The sequence below is a fragment of the Myodes glareolus genome, chromosome 21 (assembly GCF_982192425.1).
Source record: "Myodes glareolus chromosome 21, mMyoGla1.1, whole genome shotgun sequence".
NCBI lineage: Eukaryota > Metazoa > Chordata > Mammalia > Rodentia > Cricetidae > Myodes > Myodes glareolus.
Window position 1 is genome coordinate 13,725,672 of NC_142046.1, and position 25,047 is coordinate 13,750,718.

General features: G+C 56.2%; 2 protein-coding genes across 2 annotated transcripts in view; both read left to right on the top strand.

Annotated features, from left to right (window-relative positions):
* Fibcd1 (fibrinogen C domain containing 1) overlaps nt 1-17,222 on the top strand; it is a 32,994-nt gene extending 15,772 nt beyond the window's left edge. The window contains exons 5-7 of the mRNA XM_087899777.1: nt 8,840-8,936; nt 13,225-13,404; nt 13,829-17,222. Of these exons, the coding sequence (XP_087755903.1) occupies nt 8,840-8,936; nt 13,225-13,404; nt 13,829-14,088 (537 nt within the window). The 3' untranslated portion in view covers nt 14,089-17,222. The remainder of the gene's footprint in view (nt 1-8,839; nt 8,937-13,224; nt 13,405-13,828) is intronic.
* A 2,542-nt stretch (nt 17,223-19,764) lies between these two features.
* Nucleotides 19,765-21,670, top strand: Qrfp (pyroglutamylated RFamide peptide). The gene is made up of 2 exons (XM_085680872.2): nt 19,765-19,818; nt 21,272-21,670. Exon 2 carries the CDS (start codon nt 21,272-21,274, stop codon nt 21,668-21,670), a length of 399 nt encoding a protein of 132 aa, XP_085536998.2. The 5' UTR covers nt 19,765-19,818.
* The last annotated feature ends 3,377 nt before the right edge of the window (nt 21,671-25,047 follow it).

Below are 25,047 nucleotides of genomic sequence, written 5' to 3' on the forward strand. Positions count from 1 at the left end.
GACGCTCAGTTGTTCTTCGGGAGGTGCTGGCCTCTCAGGCCATCCATCCTCATTAGGTTCCCCAGCAAAACTGCCCAGCTTCGAGCCCCAGCACAGCATGGTCATCCCCAGCAGACTGGATGCTGTGTGGGGCCCTAAGACCCTGAGTAGACTCCTCTGTCACAGCCTGCCCTCTAGAGACTGGAGTAGAAAGGACAGGCTCAGTCTGAGAGGCGTATTGCCTTTTGAAGACCACTTCCTGGCTGGCATTGCCCCCAAAGCGTCTTCTACACCCAAAGGCCGGCAGGGTAGCCTGGAGATGGCAAGAGGTTTGCCTCTGCTACCCAGCCAGCCTGGCCAGGGAAAACCCAAGCCTCCTAAGGCAAGTCGGTGCAATTAATTGCTACTGAGCAATTAATTGAGCCCCAGCCACAGGGAGCCAGCTGGGAATGAGGCTGGGAGGGCAGATGGACAAGGGAGCTGGCTTGTGTCGAAGCTGAGGGTCACTGGAGAGGCCCGGGGATGGGAGACGAAGTGGGGCTCAGCGGGAGCCGCAAGTCTCGTTCAGAGTCTAAGGCAGCTTCACATTGCTGGCATACCTGATAGACGAGGGTCTGAGCCAGGGGACAGGGGACAATGGTACCTGTGGGGGATGGGTTCACGGGGTTGGGCTCTTTTCGGGGAACTCAAGTGAGTTCTCAGTATCACGGGGTTTCCACAGGGAGGGGGTGCCCCTGACAGGCAAGGTGCGGAGAGAATATGGAAAAACTCTGAAGCATGAATTCCGTGGACCCCGAGTCCTTGCTTCTGGAAGTGGGGTGCCATGTAGGAACAACGCCATTGGGGCTCTGGGATTGGAGAGACCTCAGAGCAGATGGATGCTTCCAGGTGACCTTTAGGCTCACTTGGCCCCTGACCCAGCCTCTGCGAGCTGCCCCATGGTCACTGTGTGGGTAGTCATGGGAAGGAACAACGAGGACACCACTGAACCTGACACCTGCCTCTACTCCAGAAAACGAGGAAGGGCAACCATGCCCTCTGGGAGGCCTCTGATCACCCTGGCTCATTTCCACACCCCTTCCCTGTGCCTGTCACAGGTTACCACCTCTGTCCTGGGTGGGCAGGACTTGTGTCCTCTCATGCTCACCTGGGTTTGACACAGCACCTACACTGTCCCCACACTGTAGCACGTCTCAGATGGAGACCTGAGGGGGACATCCTGTCATTGCCAAAGCCTTATCTTTGTGTAATCATGGGTGGGTCCCACATCTCCAGCAAGGACTCAGGGTGCATGCACACCTCACCCCATCTGACTATTGCACAGGCATGCACGGGCACACACACACTTACACCCCACCCCACCTGGCTGTTGCACAGGCACACCTGCATGTATGTGCACACACCCACTCACACCCCACCTCACCCCACCTGACTGTTGCACAGGTGTATACACATACACCCCACTCCACCTGACTTGCACAGGCACACCTGTGTGCACGCACACCCACACACCTACACACCACACCACCTGACTGTTGCACAGGCACACACACACACACCATCCACCCCACTTGACTGTTGCACAGGCACACACACTCCCCATCCCACCCCACCTGACTGTTGCACAGGCACGTGTGCACACACACACACACCCCACCCCACCTGACTGTTGCACAGGCACACCCGCGTGCACACACACACCACCCTACCTGACTGTTGCACAGGCACACCCATGTACGCGCACACACACCCCACCCCACCTGACTGTTGCACAGGCACACCCGCGTGCGTGTGTGTGCACGCACACACACAAGCACACACACACACTACCTGACTGTTGCACAGGCACACACATCCCACCCCACCTGGCTGGTGCACGTTGACCCCTCCTGCTCCGCAGCCTGCTCCACCAGGCATTTTCCCACTGAGCGAGTGGGGTCATGGGTTCAGATATGCCTCTAATTGGCTCCATACAAGAGGAAGCCCCCCTTTCCCACATCCTCTTCTCTCCTCCATAGGCTGTGGGGCAGGAGGAATGTCCTGCCCTCCCTGTAGAACTTCAAAGGATCCTGGCAGGCAGGCAACGGCAGAGAGAGATGAAAAGCTCCAGGGGACCCTGTGCTGGGGAGGCCAGGCCGCCAGGCTAGCAGGGGAGACCACGGCCATCCCTCTCCCCTCAGGAGAGCCAGTGACCTGCTGTGGCATCAGTGGGCCACAGAAATGTCCCCATGCTGCTGCCCAGAGCCCACCCACCTTCACAGTGACTGGAGAGACTGGTACCCACCCCTTCCTATTCTCTTGATCTGGCAGAGGAGGCTGCCTCCACCCAGAGCAGGGCAAGTTCCCCAACTCTGGTGTCCATCGGGTAGTGCACAGTCTCCATGGGGCGCCACATGTGAAACACTCAGCACAGCTCTCGACAAATGGCAGCTCAGAGCAGTACTTTGCCAGAGTTGGCAGGCAGTGGCTGCCAAGCCCGAGAGATGTGGCAGGATGCCAAGTCCGGGGGTACCATTTCCAGTCACAAACAAGGAGTGGGCAGTTTCCTTCTGGACCCAGCAGCTGGTTTTGGAGGGGCAGCTGTCAGACCTACTGTGTGCCATTAGCCTGGTTTGGGGGCAGTGATGAGACCTACCGTGTGCCACCAGCTGGTTTGGGGAGAGTGATCAGACCTACTGTGTGCCGTCAGCCGGTTTGGGGGCAGCTATAAGACCTACTGTGTGCTGTCAGCTGGTTTGGGGCAGCTGTAAGACCTACTGTGTGCCATCAGTTGGTTTGGTGGCGGTGACCAGACCTACTGTGTGCCATCAGTTGGTTTGGGACAGTTGTCAGACCTACTGTATGCTGTCAGCTCTTGCTGACTTTGGTTCATCTTCAGGAGCAAGGAAAGGGCTCAAGGAGGGGGAAACATGGCTTAGGAAGGTTAGGTTTCAGGACTTATCCCAAGTCAGAAAGCCCCAAGAAGCAGGCAGAGCCTTCTGTGGAGGCAGGACACCTTTGGGGATACCTCCACGTTCTTTGTTCTTTTCCCTGGCTCCTCCTGCCTCTACTCCCAGAATCACCTACTGGGCAGGTCTGGGAGGCTGGCTGAGGCCCTTGCCTGTTCCCAGCCCCACAGAATAGAAAGATCAAAAGCGCCCCCTCCTGGGGACATTCTAAGGTTTAGGGGACCACCGTTGCCTCAGGGTCATGGCCTGTGGGGGAGCACCCTTCCACCCTCTGGTTCTTATGCCTCAGTTTCTTCAAGCTGCCCAGTGTACTTCCCAGCACAGCTACCTCCCTGAGCACCCCAGTCCCCACAGAGGGGGGTCCCAACTGCTTAGAGCATCCTTGAACCGTACTGAATGCTGTACACTAACACCGTGAGTATGTTGATTTTGAGACAGGCTCTCATGTAGCCCAGGCTGTCCTTATAGTTGCTGTGTAGCCAAAGATGACCTTGAACTTCTGGCCTTCTTGCCTCCAGCTCTCAAGGGTTGGGGTTTCTGGGGCGCTTCTTCCCCACCCCCCAGGTGCTGAGAAACCTGGACTTGCTCGGTGAGTGCTTTACCAACTGAGCTGCGTCCCTGGCTCTTGAACAAGCACTCTGATTCCTCATATAAACTTCGGGGCATAGGGCTGTTAGAATCTCCATGTAATAGATGAGGAAACTGAGGCGCAGGCCTAAGAGGTTGAGCGCAGCTGTGCTGTGTCTGCAGGCCTGTGTGTGCCTGTCTCTGGGGACTGCCAGCTCTCTGGTTGCTGTACTCATCCATGTCTGACAGCTCACATCAGGCCCAGTGGCAGCCATGATTCTGGGGGAGAAGCCGGAACTTGGGAAGTGACTGAGGTTCGGCTGTAGTACTGTGGCCCCTGGGTGCTACTCTGGAGCTGAGAGATAGCTGGAATCCAGGTGTGCAGGCTGAGTTGCTCATCCACCGGGCCACAGGACATCTCCACAGGGAGTGCCCTGCCATCTTCAATCTCTGACCACCTCAGACTCCAAAGGTCACCCACATTCCCAGTTTTGGTCTTGCCAACTGCTAGAGGGAGCCCCCCGCCCACGTGACTGTGGTATGAGACCCGTGCGGTCTGTTGGATACCTAGGATACCAGCTCCTTGTCCTCTGACATGGAGACATGGAGAGGGCCAGGCTGGGTTATTCTGGAGCCTCCACCAGGCCCAGGCTTGTGGAGAGGGAGCCCGAGGAGGCACTGCCATGTTGATGTGGCCCTCTGGTTCTGACTCTGCTGAGCCTCTCAGAGCGACCGACTGCATCGAGTGTAGCTGCCGATTCTCCTTTGAAATCACCCGGCACCGTCTGCAGGACCATGTGGACCACATGCCTCCTTGGCAGAGCCCCCGGGTGGTACTTCCAAGCTGTGCCAGTGGCGGTAGGAGGCCGGGTTTTAAGAATCCGAACCAAGAAAACACGCGCTGTCTGCCTTCCCACTCATGGCACCGGCCCAGGAGGCCTCGGCGACGGTGAGTGTTTCTCCGTCGCCTTCCAGCCGGAAGCCAAGTGAAGCCCAGGAGCTGGGCCAACACCCAGTGCAGGCCCAGAGCTGATCAATAACTACTTTGCTTCTGGCGTTGGCTTCCTCGGCCTTTGTCTGCCTGGGAGGCCTGGGGCCGGAGGAGCGGGACACTCCAGGCCCGTGGCTGGCGTCCTCCTGCCCAGCTGATCCTTGCTTTCTAATTAAAACCCACATCCTGTCGCTGTTACTAAACTCCAGCTGATTTTCAGAACTCTAAAGCTACAGCTGCGGTTTGCCCTGGGTCTCAGAGCCTGACGAAGCGCTCCCGTGTGCCCAGCACCTGTTATTGTCCACCTGGCTAGCCTGAGCCACATGGACCTCTGGGGATTTGCCAGGCTACGTACTGAGCGGCAGTGGGTGTCAGCGTGAGTTCGGGGACACTCAGTCACTCGATATTCGACCTGTGGCTTGCATGGCCCTTGGCAGAACCCAGGAACTTGGTGGCAACGGTTCTTAAACTGTGGGCCTGGATCCATTGGCAGGTGGTGAAATCAATTTCCTGGGTTGCGATCAACGTTGCTTTTTTAAATCGAATAGAGTGGAACAGAAGAGGACTCAGTGGGAAACGGCTCAGCCGACCTATTCCCCTGCAGCCTTGGCGTCCAGTGTAAACTGTGCATTGGGTGTTGGGGTGGGAAGTGGACATCTGAGATCTGAGCCCTGACCTGAGGATCTCAGAGTTCCATCTCCAAAGCCATGGCAGGGGTGTGTAGGGGCCCTCAAGAGGTGGGCGCTACCATGCCCAGTTTATATACTTTTTTTTTTTTTTAATTTGAGACCTTGTCACCAAGCTTGCCAAGTAGGGAAGATTAGCCATTCAGCCCCAGGGATCCTCTGTCTCTCCTCCCCAGCGAGTGCCCTCACACTTGGCTTGGCTTTGTGTATAGATGCGCGCATACAAGTGTATAGTGTGTTCACACGGATTTGTGGGTGTGCGTGCTGATGCTTGCGATGCTGAGACCCTTGGGGGACACTAAATGTCTCCCTCTGTTGCCTCCCACGTTATTGCCTCAAGACAGGGTCTCTCGCTGATCCAGAAACTTGTTTCTCTGAGGCTGGCTGGCCATTAAGCTCCTGGGATCCCATCTCTGTCCTCCAGTGCAGCCCAAAGGCACATAGAGCCATGGGTAGTTTCCTGCATGGGTACTAGGGATTTGAACTCAGGCGCTATGCTTACAAGGCCAGCAACTTTGAACTGATCTATCTCCCCAGGTCAACCCTCATTTCTTCAGGGTCAAATATAACAATGTAACGAGAATGTTGCCCCCCCCCCCAGACAGGGCTTTGCTGTAGTTATCGATCCTGTCCTGCACCTAGCTCTTGTAGATTAGGCTGGCCTTGAACTCACAGAGATCCGCCTGCCTCTGCCTCCCGAGTGCTGGGATTAAAGGCATGTGCCACTACCACCCGGCTAATGTTGGCCATTCTTAATTTCGGTGTCCCTTTGCTGGGTAGAAAAGAAGCAAGAGGCCTTGGTGGGCCCAGGGTGTGTGTGTCTGCCCCAGGTGACCGTTCAGGTGGAGTCCATGGTGCAGTGGGGACAGTGTGGTGACCGACAGCTGAGTCAGCGGTAGGACAGTGGCTGAGGACGTGAGCGGCTACCTTGCCGCTGTCCCTACTTCTGCCTTCCATAACAGACAGAACACAGAAGAAAACACAGACCCTGTCCGTGCTGGAGGAGGAATTTGGCAAACGGCAGGTGCCACGGAGGGAAATGATGGTCTCAGCACCATCTGGTCTGATTGCCTGGACGCTCCTTCCTGTGCCCTTTAGGGTTAGGAAAAGGCAGGATCAGTCCACGCTCCAGGAACTTGGGACTGTGGCCCTTGCAGTGTGTCTGAAGAGAAGGCTGGGACCGGCCCCCAGCTCTGAGCTCCTTGGGGATGGGGTGCAGAACTGGGAGGCTCCATCCAGAAACCTCAGTGGTCCCTCTGCCTTTCAGGAGGGGCTCAGCTGGCCTCACTGCAACCTGCAGCCTGAGCTGGGTCCGGCTGCCTGTGTGAGGTGCTCTTTTCTCTCTGACATCCCTCTCCACACCAGGCCTTCCTGTTTGGTCTCCACTAGGGTTTCATTCCCTGATGTGTCAGGGGGGACTGGATGTCTGGCACCCCACTTCGCATTTCAGTTTAGGCAAGGTGTCTTTTGTGGAGGTCCTGGGATGCTGTGAACAGGGGGAAGGGGGAAGGGGGAAGGGCAGAGCCGAACTATGGGGCAGGCCAATGTGAGAGCCAGGACTCTGCCCTGCAGGAAGCTGCATGTTTCTGTGCAGACCTATTTCTTCCTCTGCTCTGTGTCCTGCGTGTGGTGGTCGAGAGTACCCTGTACACCAGCCTGTCTGTGTTTTCCTACCCCAAGGTCTATGAGGGCAGAGTCTGGACTGTGTGCTGTGGACTTTGTTTTCCCAGAGAGTCTGACTGGGACTGGACGTGTAGCAGCAAGCATGTCCAGGAGGACTGGGGAGGGGATGTGCGGGGCTGGCACCGGGCAGAGAGATCAGGGTAGGAGGGAGAGGGCAGCAAAGCGGACTGTGGCCAGGCCTACCTGGCTCGTGTTTGCCCAGCTAGCCGTGACGGCACACCTACTAATGCATCTATCCACAACCGGTGGGTCCTCACAGCCCATGCATCGTCTTTCACGGATGACAAAATAGGTTTAGAGAGGCGAAGGATTTGCTACCAGAGGCTGTGCAGCAGCCACATTCTGGTGTCTAGACCCTCAACTCCTCCATTTGACCGGGCTGAGTCCCCGGGGTGGGGGCCCTAGGGCCTCCAGTAGGAGGTGAGCCTGCCAGGGGCTTCCAGCCTGCGGCTCCTGCTGATCTCCTCCTCCTCCAACAGAAGCAGGTTCAGTACGCCTGCCGCCTTCGCCTTCCAGAGGGCCTAAGCTTCTGCCAGGATTAAGCCTTTCAAAGGGCGCGTGCTCAGGGTCCCAATGTGCGGGCCGTCAATACGGCTCTCCACACGGCTCAGATCTCCCCAGCCTTATCGAACTCCCATCCATCCAGCAGGCCCCTCCTGAGGACTTCAAATTTCAGGACCAGGTCGGGGCAGTAGGAAAAAAGTGTCATCTTTCCCCCAGCCCGTGACGTCAGAGCTGCCCAACTGCCTGTGACTGACGTGTCCCTGGGGACCCGGTGCATCTCGCGAGCAGACGCCGCTGCTCCGCCCGGGCACCCGGGTGGTTCCGAGCTGCCGGAACCGGGCTGCTTAGTAATGAAAGTGGCAGCCAGAGCTCTGACATCAGACGCAGACACAGATGGAGGCAAGTGGGCGCTGCCTCTGCAAATGAGCAGGAAAAGGCTTGTTAAACAGAAAGGCGGCGTGGGCCCGGCGGCCCCGGAACGGGACTGTCAGCGATCGTGTAAATACTCGTCAGCTCGGCCGGGACCAGCACCATCCTTATTTCAAGGCAATTTAACCAATGGGACTCCACACTCCCAAATGGAGAATGTTATTAAAAAGAACAGAGGCGGCTCTGGTGGCTCGGCGGTTGGTTGGTACCCGAGTCACACCCGAAGCCTTTTCTGGGCTTCTGGGCCTCCCTTGAGAAGTGACTTGGATTCGGGGTCCCAGGCCACACCCCTTGGTGATTTAGACTCTACACAGGAATGTGAGAGGTGGGAATCTGGGAGCCAAGTATAAGGGATGCTTAAAAACTTAAGAATGGACTGATTCTGGTAGTGTGTGCCTAGCATTTGAGAGGCTGAGGCAGGAGGATTGCTATGGGCTGCACAGTGAGTTCCAGGATAGATGAATACAAAGTGAGGCCCTGTCTCAAAAATAAAACAGACAACACCACCTATAAAAACCCCAACCGAGCATATGCCCCTCCATGTCTAACTTTCTTTGTCTCTTTTAGTTGAGACAGCATTTCATGAAGCCCAAGTTGACCTTGGATTTTTAGTGTAGCCACAGATGACCTTGAACTTCTGCTCTTCCTGCTTCCGCCTGCTAGGGCTGTGCCACCATGCCTGGCGTAGGCAGAGACAAACCAGAGCTCATGCGAGCATTTTACCAGCTGAGCCCCTGCCCTCATCCCTCAGCAGAGGGGGCTGGGCCTGGGAGCTGAGGCGCCCCACCCACCTGCCCTGCCCATGGTGACTCCTTGCAGGGACATTCCAGGGAGCTGTGGTGGGTCAGTCAGTCCTGCCTCTGGCTAACACAAGCTCCTGAGATTCTGATCTGCTCCAAGTCCCAGAGCCAGGAGCTGTGGAGGGAAGTGGAAGGCCTGGTCCCCATCCACGTGCTCCATCCCTGTGTGCAGCCCGTGGGAAAGGGCGGGAGCCTAGAGGCTGTGGGTCCTGAGGCGGTGGCTCCCGTGCTTACCTTCCCTTCCCCTTGCAGGTGTTTCAGCGCCGGGAGGACGGCTCTGTGAATTTCTTCCGAGGCTGGGAAGCATACCGGGAGGGCTTTGGCAAGCTCACGGGGGAGCACTGGCTGGGTAAGTGTCCCCACGCTGGTCACATTCCATGCTCTGCCTGCTCCTTGCCTTTCTGTAAATGGATCCCATCCCAGTCTCAGGAGGTTCAAGAGATCAAAACCATGAGAACAGAGCTAAATAACTGAATAGCATTATACAAGCGGGTCCTGCAGACAGGAGCTGTTAAATATGATGGGGAAAGTTGGGTGGAGCGGCCCTAACACCCAGGAGGCAGGAGGACCCCAATTCCAGGCCTGTGCTGGCCTTAACCTTCAAGACCAGCAAGAAAAATAAAAACAAAACCTACACTTGTAACCCCAGCACTAGAGAGGCTGAGGCAGGAGGATGGTTACAAGTTTGAGTCCAGCCTGGTGTGCATAGGATTTTCAGGCTAGATGGTGTAACATATTAAGACCCTGTCTCAAAAACAATAGTAATGATAAACCAATAGGCAGGGAGACAAGGCAGCAGATTAATTACTTGGCCCCAAGCCCGAGAACTGTAGTCCAGTCCCCAGGACTTTCCTGTGGAAGAAGAGGGCTGGTTCCCACAAGTCGTCCTTTGATCTCCAAGTGCGTGCTGAAGTGCAAACTAAACACATGGGAATCAGGAGTGGGGAAGACAGGAGAGGATGCCTAGGCTCCCCAGTCCCCTGCCCAGGTTGGGAGAGGCAGTTCCAGAGACTCTATGTCTGAAGCAAGAAGCCTTGACCTCTCTGGGGACTGTCTAGCGGCTCCCTCAGTCCCTGATGCGTGCAGGGGCCCCATCTCAGGTGTTAGGAGGGCTGGAGGGTCAGCAGTTGGGGATGCTGAGTGTGCCACCTCCAGCGTGTGGCCAATCCACACAGCACGTTCAACTCCACATACCCTCTGAGGGGCCGAGATCCTGGGCAGAGGTTCCCCCACGGGGTATGAAAGGCAGGACCCACGGCAGGGTGGAGGAACACGGGTGCCCATAAGTCAGTAGCAGGCTGACCCACAGCATCAGTTAAGTCCGTGTTCCTTGACCAGGGCTCTAGAAGGGCAGGATCTGCCCCATCCTGGTGACAGAGGAGTGTGAGGAGAAGCCACACACCATTTGGATCATGGTCAGAGTTTACTGAGAGCTCATGCCACACATTGGTCCCTGGGGCCTCACACCAGCTAGGAGAGCGGTCCTCTTCCCATCATCCCCTTCTACAGACGATGAACCTGAAGTTCAAGAGGTGGGGCCACAAGTCCCATTGGATATGCTGGGTATGAGGAGCAGAGGCAGGCTCCAGGGGAAGAGTGTGGCATGCTCTGATGATATTTTAGAAGGGACTGTGAACACGGACGGGTCGAAAACTCCTCCTCACCCACCCCAAGGAAAGGAAAAAGCCATGGCAGCCAGTTAGAGGCCTTGTTCCCGCTTCCCACCCATAAGCTTGGATCAGGGTTGGCGCCTCGCTGCTCAGTGGCATCTTAATTGAAATCTATCAGCAGCTGCAGAAGGTGGGGGAGGAAGCATTTAAGCAAGGCTTTGATTAGCTCTGCAGACGAGGAGCCCTGACAAGAATGTCAACTGTGAGGGCTTCAGCCTCCCTGTGGCCTCACCTCTGCTTCTCTGCCCCTCGGTCACCTTCTCACTGGGGGCTTCCCCTGTTCCTATTGACTTACGGATGCTCTTTATATACTGTGGCTATGGATACACACCACACCATTCGCTCTCAATTAATTTACCTCTTAGCTTTTTTCCCCCACTATTGTTTATTTCCTGAAGTTTTAATTTGTGTGTGTATGTGGAGTGGGTGTATGAATGCAGGTAGATGTGTATATTTGTGTGTATTAGTGGATTGTGTGTGTGTGTGTGTGTGCATGCACGCACGCACGAGGTTGCTCTCAGGTGTCATACCTCAGGCACTATTTACCATGTTTTTAAATTTCATTTCTTTGTTCTGTTTAGTATTTTAATTTAACTTAATTTTTGTGATTTATTGTGTGTGTATATGTGTGCACTCACACGTGTGTGCCGCGGTGTGTGTGGAGGTCGGATGACAACTCCGCTGTGTCAAGGGATTAAACTCGGTTGTCATGCTTGGCAGCCAGCACCTCTACCCACAGAGGCATCTAGTCAGCCCCTGTGTGTGTGTGTGTGTGTGTGTGTGTGTTGTGTCTTAGATTCAGATCTTTGAGCCTTGGGGTGACACTGTGTGCTACCAGTATTGGGTCCTCTGTCCCTCTGAGGGACAACTGGGCTGGGATGCATCGTAGCTCCCAATTCATTTGGGTTGCTGTGTACACAGGGAGTCAGAGACATGGCAGACAGAAATCCCAGGTCACCGAGAGCTGGAGCTTCCTGAAGTAAGATAGGAGGCTGAGGAAGGGAGGGAGAGAACACTAAGAGACTCAGAGGCCCCCCCCGCCCACTGTCAGCAGCTTGCCCTGCAGCCCCAGCGCAGGCACTAGTGAGCTGTGTCCAGAGCCCAGTACTGTTAACCCGAGCTGTTAACTGTGGCATGCTGACTGCAGGTCTCTGAGCCCTGGTGACCATGTAGTGATGGGAAAGGACATCTCTCAGCACTCCTTGGGAAATGCAGCCTCTCCTGGCTGAGGCCTGAAGAAAAGAGTCTGGGAATCTGGGCCCTTCTGCCTGGGTTCAAACTCCAACTCTGCTGCTTGCCAGCTGTGTGATCTGGCTGGGGGACTCCACCTCTCCGAGCCTTCTTCCTCTGTCCAGTACAATAGGGAATCATTGTGCCTGCCTTGCTGCGTCCTTCCCCACACCAGCCGGTTCTGGGCAGCGTGCAGTGGGCTCAGTCACTGGCCATGCTGAGGTTCTCTAATTAAGCATGTTCTGATGTTGCCTGATTGATCACTATGCAGGAGGGTCTTAGAATGGTGCCTGGCTTCCAGGTGGGGACTGTTGTCACTGCCCCCTGCTGCCTGCACATCTATCCATCAGCCCTCTTGCACACAACAGGTGTGCAAGCCGTGCCCAGAGAGAGGGAGCGGCTTGCCTGGACACCACCGGCTCTGGGGTAACAGCCCAGGCGGGGAGGCAGGAAGTGGTGGGATTGCCAGCTCTTGCAGCTCTCAAGCCTCGCATCCTGCAGGTCTCTGGGCTGAACAGAGTCAGCAGCTATGAGCAGGTAAAGAGGGCACAGGGACCCTGTGATGGGCTGTAGGTTGCCTAGCCGAGGAGACCAAGACTGAGCCGAGAAGGGTTCACAAAACTTGTGCACACACAGTAACCCAAATACCGGTCCATGGGGAGGGGCTGATGGAACACCATAGGCACCGCAAACCTGTGAGGCGTTTAATTAAATGCCCTCTTAATCAAGAGCTGATTGGGAAGGCAGGGAAGTGCCCTGTTTGTGGGAGACCCTGGGATGACCCAAGGGCCAGCGGGCAGGGAAATGGGAGGGAGAACTAGAGGCGGGGAGGAAGGGGTGGGGTTGTAGTGCCGTGCAGAACCAGGACCTGGGGATAGCAGAACAGGCAGGAGTTGCCTTCGCTCTGTGAACTGAGAAATATCTATTGAGCATGTGCCACACCAGGTCCCACTGTGCCTACTGGGGTTGCAGCAGCCAATGACTGCAGAGTTGTGTTTAGAGAACTAAACTGGCAGGGAAATTCACAAGGAACCAGCTAGAACCAGAATGATGAATGGGAGAAGAAGAGGGTGCCTGGGTCAGTATGGTGGGCCAACCACCTTCCTCTGGCTGCATGGGATGGTGACAGGGTCACAAGGGACGGTAGAGAAACAGCACATGCAAAGGCGTGGAGGCCAGGTTCAGGTGAGGGTGCCACCACCCCTGTCTGAGCTTCAAATTCTGACCAGCTCTCTACCAGCTGTCCCCTCTACAACTGGGGGACTGTGGAGATGGCTCGGTCAGAAAAGAGAGCCTGACTTTGGATCCCCACACCCATGTAAAACTAGGTGCAGTGGCATGTGTCTGCAGTCCTCGCTCTGAGGAGGCAGAGACGGGCAGGGGGCCCAGGAGCTCTCTGTCCAGACAGCCCAACTGCGTCCATGAGCCCCAGCTCCAGGCAGAGACCATGTCTCGAAGCATAAGGTGGAGCAGACAGAGGACACCTGGCTTTGACATACGTGCATGAGATGCCAACACACACTGCACATCCCGCCATAAAGTGAACACAGGAAACCAGGCGTGACAACTAAGGCTCCTGCTTCTGCCAAAATCACGCCTGTAGGGAAAGGGGAGTGGCCCAGAGCGCGAGCGCACACTTGGCAGCTGTCCTAAGCTCAGCTCCGTTTGCGTTTGCGTGGGAGGGGCATCCCCTGCATCCCTTGACTTGCTCCTTCTTTCTCCCCTCCCCCTCCTCAGGGCTCAAGCGGATCCATGCCCTGACCACACAAGCAGCCTATGAGCTTCATGTGGACCTAGAAGACTTTGACAATGGTACCGCCTATGCCCACTATGGGAGCTTTGGCGTGGGCTTGTTCTCTGTGGACCCTGAGGAGGATGGGTACCCACTCACGGTGGCCGACTACTCGGGCACTGCAGGTGAGGCTCACAGTGCAGCAGGGAGAGTTGGCTTGCTGGGCCTTTGCCCCCGGGGGTAGAGAGCTAGACCGCAAGTCCCATCGGGTCTTCACCGCACAACCCTAAGGAGCCTGGGTAGTTTCCACATTTCCACATTTCACAGAGTAACGAGCTGAGTCCAGAGCTGGAGCCAGGGGATTTCTGGGGTTGGATTCTGTTGGGCCGTTAGGTTGTAGATGAGACCTCTGGGCTGGCTTTCCACAGAAGGAATGGAGTGTCAGAGAGCTGGGAGGAGGGTAGAAGCAGCCTGGACACAGGGACGGCTGGAAGGCACGCATGTGGCATGGGGTTGGCAGGGGAGCTGCCTGGGTACATGCACACCCAAGCTCGCACCACAAGTGGATGGTGCTCTGGGGCCCGTGTCACCTCTGTGTGTGCCATGCAGGTGACTCTCTTCTGAAGCACAGCGGCATGAGGTTCACCACCAAGGACCGGGACAGCGACCACTCGGAGAACAACTGTGCCGCCTTCTACCGAGGGGCCTGGTGGTACCGCAACTGCCACACATCCAACCTCAACGGCCAGTACCTGCGTGGTGCTCACGCCTCCTACGCCGACGGTGTTGAGTGGTCCTCCTGGACTGGTTGGCAGTATTCGCTCAAGTTCTCAGAGATGAAGATCCGGCCGGTCCGAGAGGAACGCTAGGCTGGCAGCCTGCCCGGTCCTAGCGTCCTCTGGTTATGTCCAGTCCCCGCACATCTCACCCCATGCCCGCTCCATGCCCGCCATTGCAAGAGCATTCTCTGCCCACCTGTGCATGGCTGACCTGCTCTTCATTAGGGATGCCTTAGGGCTAGCCCTGAAACTCAGCTCCCAGAGCCAGTGGCTCCTTCGCAGCCAGGTCCCTGTTTATCAGCTGACATGATCTCCCTTCTATCAGCGGGACTGGCACTTGGCAACCCCAAATTCCACCTGCCCCAACTTTGGCCCTTGTGCCTGTTGCCTCCTGGCAAGGCAGCAACCACCTCCCCCGCCCCCCCCCCCACTTTCCCTGGCTTTGTGAGAACATCAAGAGCTGGGGTCAAACAGCGTTCCAGACCTCTCCAGCAGATCAAAGTGGAAGGCTCAGGCCTTGTGACGCCTGCCTGCTTGCCCTAGCCCCACTCCCTCTGGGCCTGGAGGCCCCACCTCTTATCAGACACCCCAAATAGCTGGGGCTGAACATTGCTTGGTCTTGTCCTGTGGCCTGGGGCACGGCTGTCTACAAAGTTCCAAGTTCTAAGACCGAGGTCAGCGCTATAGACCACCCTTCCCTGGGCCTCTGCAGACCTGAGGGGTTTCTGTCCTGGCTGCTTTCAAAGTTCATCTGCTTTTTCCCACTCAGACAAAGGTCTACCTGGTCTCCTGCATGGCAGCCATGGTTCCTGTCTCACTTTGCCTGCCTCTGGGGCAGGGGCGGAACTGGCCTAAGTCAATGAGAACTTCTTGGGATGGGGCTATGCTAGGCTCTTGAGCTCTGCTAACCTCAGTGAGCTGCCTCTAGTATCCTCCCAGAAGCTGGAGAGTAGAAGCCAGCAAACCCTGGGACTCAAGATCTAAGGCTGCCATCTCTGCAGAGAGGCTGCCCCCTGCTGGTGATGATGGGCACTGTCATCAGGGCCTAATGGGGCAGGAAACTCGAGGGAACAAGCAGGTTGAACTTCTGGACCTGCACCCCACTACTGCCCCCTACAGGTGATCTCCCAGGAAGGCAGGCTGCAGCCCCAGTCCTGCTTGGTAGCTGAGCTGCTTCCACATTTTGTGGGAAGCTTTGAAAAGGCTGGAAGGTAGGGTGGCAATGGTGACCCACCTCTGGCAGGAGGACGGGACACCTGCAGGCAAGCAGGCAGGGACCCATGCCCTTCCCTTCCACCAGACTTGTAACAAAGCCTGAATCCCACTGATGGACTGTCCTAACTGCTCAGTCCCTCATGTTGGGCCTCGGGTCTTCTGTGAGGGTCAAGGCCATCTTAGGTACTGGACAAGGCCAGTTATTGCTTACTTGGTCCCCAGCTGGTGACAAAACACGTGGGTCCAGCCCAGAGTTAGCCAGAGTTCTGACGGGACAAGGGACACACAGGGAAGTCCCTTCTCGTTTCCTCTCTGTCCTGGCATCTAGTCTCATCGCAGAGGTGGGGCCTGGCAGACACTACCCACCACCGAGGCCGGTGCTGATGTTGCTGCTGCTGTCAGCCGCCTCTGTCATCGCTGCTCAGAAGTGCTGAGCGCTTTCTGATGTGTCATCAAACAAACTCCTGGGAGTGTGATGTTAACGGACTCACAGATGGGAGCACATGAAGGAGGCATGGGCTCCGGGCCAGGGCTGGGCTGCAGAACACAGGAGCTGAAGTTCATCCCGATGGGGGCAGTTGGTGACATGCATCCCTGTCCGGTCACACTGGAGACAGTAGCCCTTCAGAGCCCGACCACTGCCCCAGGGATACCAAGCTCTCCCCCAGGCCAGGCTGGTACTTGAGGGGTTGTGGCTTTGACAAATTGTCTGAGTAGGCACAAAGCCCCTCAGAGTGGGAGAGGCCAGGCCAACAGGCCTGCCTTCACCTTTCTAGTGTGCACCCTCCAAACACAGATGAGATCACTGTCCCATACACTGGGCCACAGCCTCCAGCCCTGGCTTGAGTTCACTGGTCCGATGTCTGTGCAAGATGGCTGTCACCCGTGATCAGAGTGCCCACAGGAAGCAGGAATGCTGGGAAAACTTATGGGGGACAAGTCAAGTTCACTGAGACATGATATCACCAGGCTGTGGTCACTGACACACTAGACCTACTTTGGTTTGACAATGGAATTGTCAAATTGACCCAAGTGAGTCCCATGATATCATTTGGCCAAGCCACACTGCTTTCCTTCTGGGGCAGGCTCTCCAACACTCCACCCTAGGGTCTTGGCAACATGTCTGTCTCAACTTGCAGACCATCAAAACGTCTTTCCGAGCCCAACTCCGTGGATTCCACCGAAGGCCTCAAAACCGGCTACACCCGTGTCACGCCGATGACACTTAGCCAGCATGCAGCGAGTGGACAGCGCCTGGGCTGGTGGAAGATCAGGTTAGAGCGTGGGCCTCTCATGTGACATCAGTGGCTCATGTGAGTGGGGACTAGTGTCTGCTGGCAGAAGTAGCATCACCTGTGCCCATCGCTTCCCTGCCCCCTCATCCTTGTCACCTCTTGGTGGAGCACGGGAGTCTGTGACCATGGTCACCGCAGGCCCTGGTCCCCAAGGAGCACTCCTGGGAGACTAGAAAGTCTGTGAGCCACAGTGTGACCTTCCAGCTCCAACCAAGATGGCTGGCCCTGAGGCAGGAGATGTGAACAAGGGGCAAGAGCAATGCCCATGGCTGCTCTAATCCTGTCCTGTGATTTGAGGGGCAACATGCTGGCAGAAGACTCGTGGAGCCCAGAACTGTGCTGAAACAACATGGAACCAATGGTCTGGCGGCCTCTGAGAGCCTCCATTTCTTCATCCGCCTTCGGGGATGGCTCTCTGACCCTGTGTGGTGGTCCCACCACTGCAGGGGTTCATCAGCCCAGAGGCCTGGAGTCAGGCTGCTGTGGAACCGGGGGTGGGGAGGGGTCCGACCTGAGGCTAGCTGTGGTGAGCAGGGCAGGTGTGCATGTCAGTGGGCGCAGTGGAGTCCTGGGGCTGGGGTGGGGCTCTGAGGGTCAGAGCAACACTCCGGGGGCAAATGAATGGGGCAGATGCTACTTGGGGTGGTGTGCACTTGGTGTCTTGTGTGTCCCTGTCTGCAATAAAGTCTTGTGGTGAGCCAGCTCCAGCATTCACCTCTAGTCCTGTTCCACTCTGTGTCACAGCAGAGCCAGGCAGACACTCAGTGTTCTCGGGCCACTCCGCTGGGCTTACCAGGTGTGTGTGTTTGTTCTCAGTGGCTAGACAGAGACAGCCAAGCCTGGGGTGCAGACGAGGGTAAAGCCTGCCTTCTGCACCCAGCAGGGCTGTCTGGGAGTCTGGGTTGCTGGTGTTGCTGTGGTGGTGAATGTCCCCTATTGGGGAGGGGTCCGGGGCTCTGAGGAGCTGGCCCTCTGAGGAACTAATTATTAATTGCTCAGCTTGACTTGATGCTTCAACTTGAGGCCCACCCAGGTTATTTCATGAAAGGCAGTGCTGAGTGCCGATGCTGGAGGAGCTGCATGGTGAAGGAAGACACCAGCAGGGTACAGTTGGACATCCTCACTCCTGCACTGTGGGGGTGTCCTGAGTCCAGGTCCACCAGACCCTCATCGTCCTGTCCACTCGGCGCTCACTCCAGGTCACAGGGCTGGAGGACAGAGATGGGGTTGCCTGAGGAGGGGACACAGAAACCCATGGTGGTTGTCTCCGTGTGGAGGCACAGCACCCAGGTGGGGGCCTTGCCCATCTAGCCTGTTCCCTGACACTCTTAGGCCACTGTCATGATGTTTCCCTCAGCTGGAGCACTCTGGCTGTGGCTCCAATAACTATATGGATAGTCTTACTAACCTAGTTACGGAGCTTTCTAGAGCTTTCTAGAGCTATCTAGGAGCTTGGGGACACACCACCAACAGGACACAGTACTGAGGGAAGAGAGCTCCCCAAGGCTCTGTGGGGAGTTGGGGGACCTGAGGGGTGGTGAACGCCTGTGGGGAGGGCATCTTGCTGGTCATGCCATCCTCAGGGCTTAGTGGGTCCACATGACCTTCACGACATGAGGACTGCGGTGACATCATCAATCTCAGAGGGTCAAGGCTGCCTGAGACCGTACATAGCTGGTTGGACTTTCAGGCTGGGTCCTATTCTGGGAGGGAATCATGTAGCTAAATTCAGATGAAGCCAAGAGCCTGGGGCTGGCCCAGTGCCTGGGAGAGCACAGCCAAGACTGGCTGTCGTGAATGTGACCTCTCAATCCAGTCCCAGCCCTCCATGTGCAAGGACAGGTCAAGGTGTAGGCGATCTCAGATGGGCAGGATTGAGGAGCCCTATGCTCTCAGGACTGTCACCCAGGGAGCCCTCAGCTCCAGCCTCCACACTGCCCTGGATATCGGCTGCTGGCAGGGTCCATGATGGCAGACTGCAGTTGAAGAAACTGGAGCTCTACTATCAGAGACCAATGTCGGCAGGAGCCCAGGAAGTGTGCCTAGAAAGTGCCCTGGGAGTATGGCCAGCCCTCGCAGCCAAGACTTTGACTAAATCAAACTTCTGAACTGGCTTCCTGGCCTGAAGGGCACAGCATGACATGGGGGAACCCAGTCTGAGCTGAGGAACAGGCTGGCCACCAGGGGTCCTGTCTGGAAAGGGTTCATCCTACCACAGTTGAAGCCTCACCTGGGGTGTGGGGGCATGTCATTAGTCCCCAGAAGAATTGGGCCGAGTAGTGCCCTGGAATGGGTAGTGGCCAGACACAGTGGGGGGCATCCAGAGGGTGTCTCTGGTAAAAGGAATGGGCCATGGAGGGGCAGTGACACAGCCTCACTAGACATACTCACTGCGGTGATGCCAGGCCGGTAAGAACAGCGTCCAGTCATGGACTCTGCAGAAGAGAAGCCATGGTGTGTGGTGAGGAGTGGTGGTGACAGGCACCATGACCTCATCACCCACCTTATGCCTTTGCCAAGGTCCAAACCTAGCTACCACTATGCCCTGCCTCCAGGCTACCACAACAGCTACTAGGAAGCTGGATATTACCATACTCAGTTGGGGTTCAGAAGGGCAGGCTCCGTGGCTTTATGTGAGGATGGGTAGCCAAGTCTGGGGTATGTGCAGACATCAGGGACAGCCCAGCCATGGGACTGAGTGGTGAGAGAGGCGTGCACCATCGGCATGGGATGGACTGGGAGTAGCACTAGAGCTGAAGCCGGAGAGGGGCTGCTTGGTTCTGGGTTCCGTCCCCTGCCCCCTCTGAAGCAAGAATTCCTGTCCAGTTTCACCTCTCCTAAGGCTCCAGAGAGGCTGTCTGAACACCTCACCAGTTTCCCAGCCCCCCAGCCCCCGAGCAGTGAGAAAGTTTGCCCTCTCTGCAGGGAGACCACAAGGGCAGCACCATCAGGATGCTCAAGGGTAGGCACTGATGTCTCCACCCAGGTCTGCAGGGCCTGTGCCCACAGCTCACGGGTGATGATGCCCTCGCCAAAGGGCAGCGCCTGCCACTTTCGTCAGACCACATCCCGTCCGCATTGTGTCTTTGTCCTGTGGCCCACACTGCCCCCGCCTTCACCATCAGCAACCCCAAAGGAATCCTAGGGCCAGGAATGCACAGCAATCAGGCGGGCTGGGGCCCATGACACCAGGGATCTGCATAAAGCGGGGAAACCCCAGGGCCATGCCTACTGGACCAGGACCAAGTAGCTTTGCCTGGCACTGGGGCCCAGGGATCCACCTGTCCTCCTGAGAGCAGCCCACAGTACAGTGAGTACAGCAGGGGACTCGAGGGTGGGCCCTCCAGGTGAGCTGGGTGCAGGCAGGCATGCACCTGGAGCCACACGGGAGAGGGGAGGGAGGGTGGATTGTGGGAGACCCACAGCTTCCCCACAGCTTCATCCTGTGTGCAAGTCCCACCAATACAGGTCAGTACTAGCTGCCAGCAAGGAAGCGTTCATCTCTGAGGACAAAGACTATTCCTTGGTCCTCACGCATGCCATGGGGAAAAGGGAAAGAGATGTGCCTGTCTCCTGTGGGAGACGCTCTCCACTGGGGCCTGAGGAAACCCCCTTAGCAGCAGCAGGCTGGAGGCTACTCCAGCCCCTGGGGACCAGGGGGCTTAGCAAGCCAGATTTGGGTAGGAAGCCAGGCTGCCTTTTGTTGTTGTTTTTGAAGCTTTCTGACTGAGCTCACATCTTTGAAATATTTTCAAGGAAGCTGTTTCTAGAAAGAACACTCCCCCCCTCCTATTCCAGCTTCAGGGGGCTCCTCAGAGGACGAGCCAGCCTAGTCTGGCTCACCCACGGTCACTGCAAGACAGACTTCCTCTATGAGGGAGTTCCCAGCAAGGCAGAGGTGTGGGGGCACCCAGTGACAGTAGGACAGCCATGGGGATACAGAGTGATGAGGTCCTTAAATTCAACTCCCTCCCTTAGAAGGCTGTAGGATCTAAGGCAAACCCTGTGCCTCTGAGTCCGAGGAATTGGGGGTGGCATTCTGGTTGGTGGGTTGGATGGCTGTGTGCAGGAAGCAAGCATTTCCCTGAGGCCTGGTACATCAAGAAGACACGTGGCCAATTGAGCCCCGAGTCCCCTGCCTCCTCCCAGATTTGTAGTGGAGTGCAGTTTGCTAGACAGATAAGCAAACTTATCTTGAAGATTAAGCCCCTTCATGTGGGTAATCTTTAGCCCGAAGCCTGTCCTGTCCTGTGAGCTCAGTGGGTGCTGGCTCCTCCCCAGGTAGGCATCTGAGTTACACAAGGACCACCAGACCCATTTCCCCGTCCTGGGAGCAACTTGTCCCTGAGTTAGGGAGACAGTGGGCTTTCCCAGCAGACCAACTCGACCTATTCATTATCAAGTTGAAACACGACTGCTTCTCACTCTGCCCATGGCCCAGGAGTCAATAATTATAATAGAAAATTGAACCCAAATGCACAGAGCCCCGAGGGCCACCCGGGTACCTCTGCAAGCCAGCTGGCAGCAGTGGCACTCCAGGGCTGCGCCACGAAGGCAGGCAGCTCCTTGGCGGCAGGTGAGCGAGAGAGAGCCTAATTGGCTGAGCCAGCTCCTGCGGTGGCGGTGGCGAAGAAAGGCTGGTCTCCCAGGCTAAGCTGAGCCGGCAGCTATCCCTCCAAAGGCTGTCATGGGAAACCGGGGGCCAGGGAGTGCGTGGGACCAAATGCTGGCCACTAACCCCCTCCTCTCCTTCCTCCGCTCAGATGAGGAGCCTCCGCTCTTTGCCTTACCTCCTCTTGCTGCCACTGAGTGCCTGCTTTCCCCTGCTGGACAGAAGGGGACCCACAGACGTCGGTGACATCGGAGCCAAGATGAGCAGGAGCCACCTGGCCGAGGGACGCAGACCCCACTCAGTGCAAGGTCCTTCCCCGTGGCCGAGAGTACCACAGCCACAGGCCTTGCTTGTGGTGGCCAAGGAACTGCAGGCCTCACACAGGGAACACACTGGCTTCCGCCTAGGGAGGCAGGATGGCAGCAGCCAGGCTGCAGGGTTCCTGCCCACTGACTCAGAGAAGGCCAGCGGCCCCCTGGGGACCCTGGCGGAGGAGCTCAGCAGCTACAGCAGGAGGAAGGGAGGCTTCAGCTTTCGCTTTGGCCGGTGAGGGCCTTTGTGGACTCTGCCTGTCTGTCTTTCCACTGTTGACCCCGACCCCCCCCCCCCCCCCCGCCAGGACCCAGTCTTGGAGAGAGCAAAGGCCCATCGTAATGAATTAGTGGTAGATAAATGTGTGCTCAACTTTTTATTTCCAACTTTAAGAAAGTGAAAAACTTGGATGGTGTTTTAAAAAAAAATAAAAACAAAACCAAAGAACAATTATCCGCCCCTGAAAAAAAAAGAAAAGAAACCCACACAAGGAGAGCAAATGTGTCTTGGTTATTAAGCCGAAGGTCCTCGTTCCAACCCACGGCTCAGGCTGCTGTCTGTGTCGGCCACCCTTTTTCCAGCGGTCTGACTGTGGAGCAGCCCCAGCCCCCAGGGGCAGGGCAACCGGGGCTGTGAAAATAACTGGCCTCTGCCTCTGTTGCTCATTTGATGGTAGGTGGGTTGCGAGATTACCGCGGGAAGTCAAAGTCCCGACGGCCCCCACAGGGACGCTGGTAGCTGACATCTGAAGCGCCATGTGAGAGAGAGCACACGCCGCTGTGTTAGAATGTGGCTCTGAGAGTTACAAATGACGGGGAAAAAGAACCCACCCGAACACAAACCCAAGACAGCAAGTGTGCTCTCCACCCCATTAGCACAAGATGCCTCTGGCAAGAAAGCCCCACAGTGGGCAGCAGTGGCACCAAGCTGCCCTTCCGATGGCCTGCCCAACCCCTCCGGCGGCCCATCCCCTCCGGCGGCTGACCTTGTTCAGGGCAGTGTTTGCCAAGTCAGGGGCCTCATGGGACCTGAACTCGGAAGGGGTGGTTTTCTGCCAAGCAAGGCTGAATTTCAGATACCCAAACTAGGAATGTGCTGTGTGTATCTTTTGAAATGAAAGTCGTAACAACTACAGCACCATAATGGAATGCCAGCCTCCTCCTTCCGGGTCCTCTGGGCCCCAGAAACTTCTTTTCTTGAGCTCCTGGAGCCTTCACTTTGGGGAGATGGAAATCAGGCTGTCTGTACCCCGTATGCCTCTCCTACCAGCCCCTTAATTGGCAGCTGGGCGAAGGTACAGGGAGATACTGCACAGGCTGTTTCCCTGTTCACTTCCTGCTCCTTACCTATGTTTCTTAGAATAAGGAGTGTGGGGGGTGGGGTGGGAGAGAGGGCTGACATCTCCACCTGGTGGGGGCTCAGTCTGGGCTGTGTGCAGCCTGGGGCCAGGCAGAGCATCCCTTTCAAAGGCTGCTGAGTCTCCTACATCCCATCCCAGGTCAGACACACCGGTCAGAAGCAGCTCACTCCAGGGCTGGCTGTGACTGCTGAGATGAGGACTTATATTGATGTTTCCATGGCAACATCTCCCCTCCCCCTTGCGAGTGGCGGCTCGCCCCTGTTCACAATTGAATAATTTTCCATTGAGCTGTCACAATTAATTGGTAGATTTTTATTAGCCTTTTAGAACCACACTGGGCCAGGCCCAGCTTGGCACCTCACAGTATTCCGGTGTTTTCCGTTCTATTGGTGACTTACGTCCCCAGTAGCAGCTCTCAGTCCTCAGCAGCCAGGAAGCCACTTCATTAGGGCTGACAGATCGGAGTCACAAAAGAACGGTGCTGACTAGGGAGCATGGCTGGGATGTGAGGTGAGGAGGGAGGCCAGAACCAAACATCCAACACTGTGGCTGTGGTACACAGCCTTCCCCAGAGCTCACGTTAGGCTCCCGTGGGCCTTGAACATCCTAGGCAGCGGTCACAGGGACAAGACAAAGGCCCCAGAATCTGTGGGACCCATTGCTCTGCCTTCCCCACCATCTCAGGAAGACATAACTGAGGGCGTGTCCTGCAAAGGGACGCTGCTGCTCCCTGCTAGAGACATGATCGACACTGACAGGCTCCCTGGGTCAGTGTCTGTGAAGACAGCCCCGAGACACAGGCGGTTGGGGTTCCACCCAGCTCTCTCACCTGCCAGGGATGCCCGCCCTGCTTCTCTGGGACACTGGCCTGCCTCAACCCCTCCCATGGCTCATTCATACACATAGGAGACAGAGACAGACAGACAGACAGACCACCAGCCGGGACGGAAGGGCGGGCACCCTGGAGCCAGGGCCCTGACCCTTCTCTTCACTCACCAGGTTGTATACTGCCCATGAGACCCAGTGACCTGCACACTCCCTCTGCGGGGAGGTGCTGGCTCAAGCAGGCCCCCGTGCATGGTAGGCAAGCGCTCTACCACTGAGCTGTATCCCAAGCCTGGCAGGCTCTTAATTTAGCAGGATTAGATTAACCATGATGGAGAAGACTGAGATGAAGGGGGAGGCCTTCAAAGGAACGAAGCTGCTGTCATTACCTTTAATCATTAAAAGAACCAACACAGCTATTTTTTTTTCCAGTTTGCTTGTACATTGGAGCTCAATAGCCCTGAAAACCAGAACTCTCAGCCTGCTGAAGCATTGATCTGCTAAACCAACTCGCATATGTGGTGCTAAACTCCCTCTTTAACCCCCTGCCCCCAAGTTTCTCACGCTCTGGCAAGGTCTAGGCCCTCTTCTGTCCTCCCGGGAACGAGGAAATCACTCTTCTACAGACCGGGGAAGGGGAGGCTCTGGGAAACACCACCCCAAGGCAGACTCAGCCCCAGGCTGCTCACCCGCTGGCCTGGCATCTCCAGCTCTCAACCTCTCTGTCTGTAGCTACTCACTGTATTTATTCAAGACACAAGCATGAGACAGGCGTAGCGGTGCGGGCTTGTAATCCCCATCCTCCTGAGGCTAACGCTGGAGGATCAGAAGTTCAAGGCCAGCTTTGGTTTCAGAGCGAGATGGAGGCAACCCTGGACTAATGAGGCCTGGTCTCAGAGAAAAAAAAAAAAGAAAAAAAAAAAAGAAAAAGAAAAAGGCAAATCTTCCCCATGGTGTGCACATCTACAGGTTATTAGCTGCTAAGATGGGTGGAAAATGTCCATCCATATTTTCCTTGTTTGAAATACTAATTAAATGCTTAAGGAAGAAAAAAGAAAGGCCCAGGACAGCTAGATGCCCATCCTCACCTGCTCCAGTACCAAAGATAACACAGAAGACCCACAGACTCCAACCTTGAGTTTCTGGTCACACCGTGCTCATGGTCTGAAGGCCCAAGTCCCAAAGACCCTGGGGCGGGGGATAGAATCCCAGAGGTGTCTCATTGCAGAATTAATATTAGCTAGACCAGGGTCTGGGTCAAGAGACGAAGTGACTAGCAGGGATGAAGGCAGTACTAATGGTGGGGTGTGGCTGGGGGTGCTTGTTTAGTCTGGTCCCTCTTAATATCATCTGTGCAAAACCAGACTTAGAAACGACTTCCCAGGGGGCTGATAGTGCAGTAAGTACAGTGCCTGCCATGTAAGCATCAG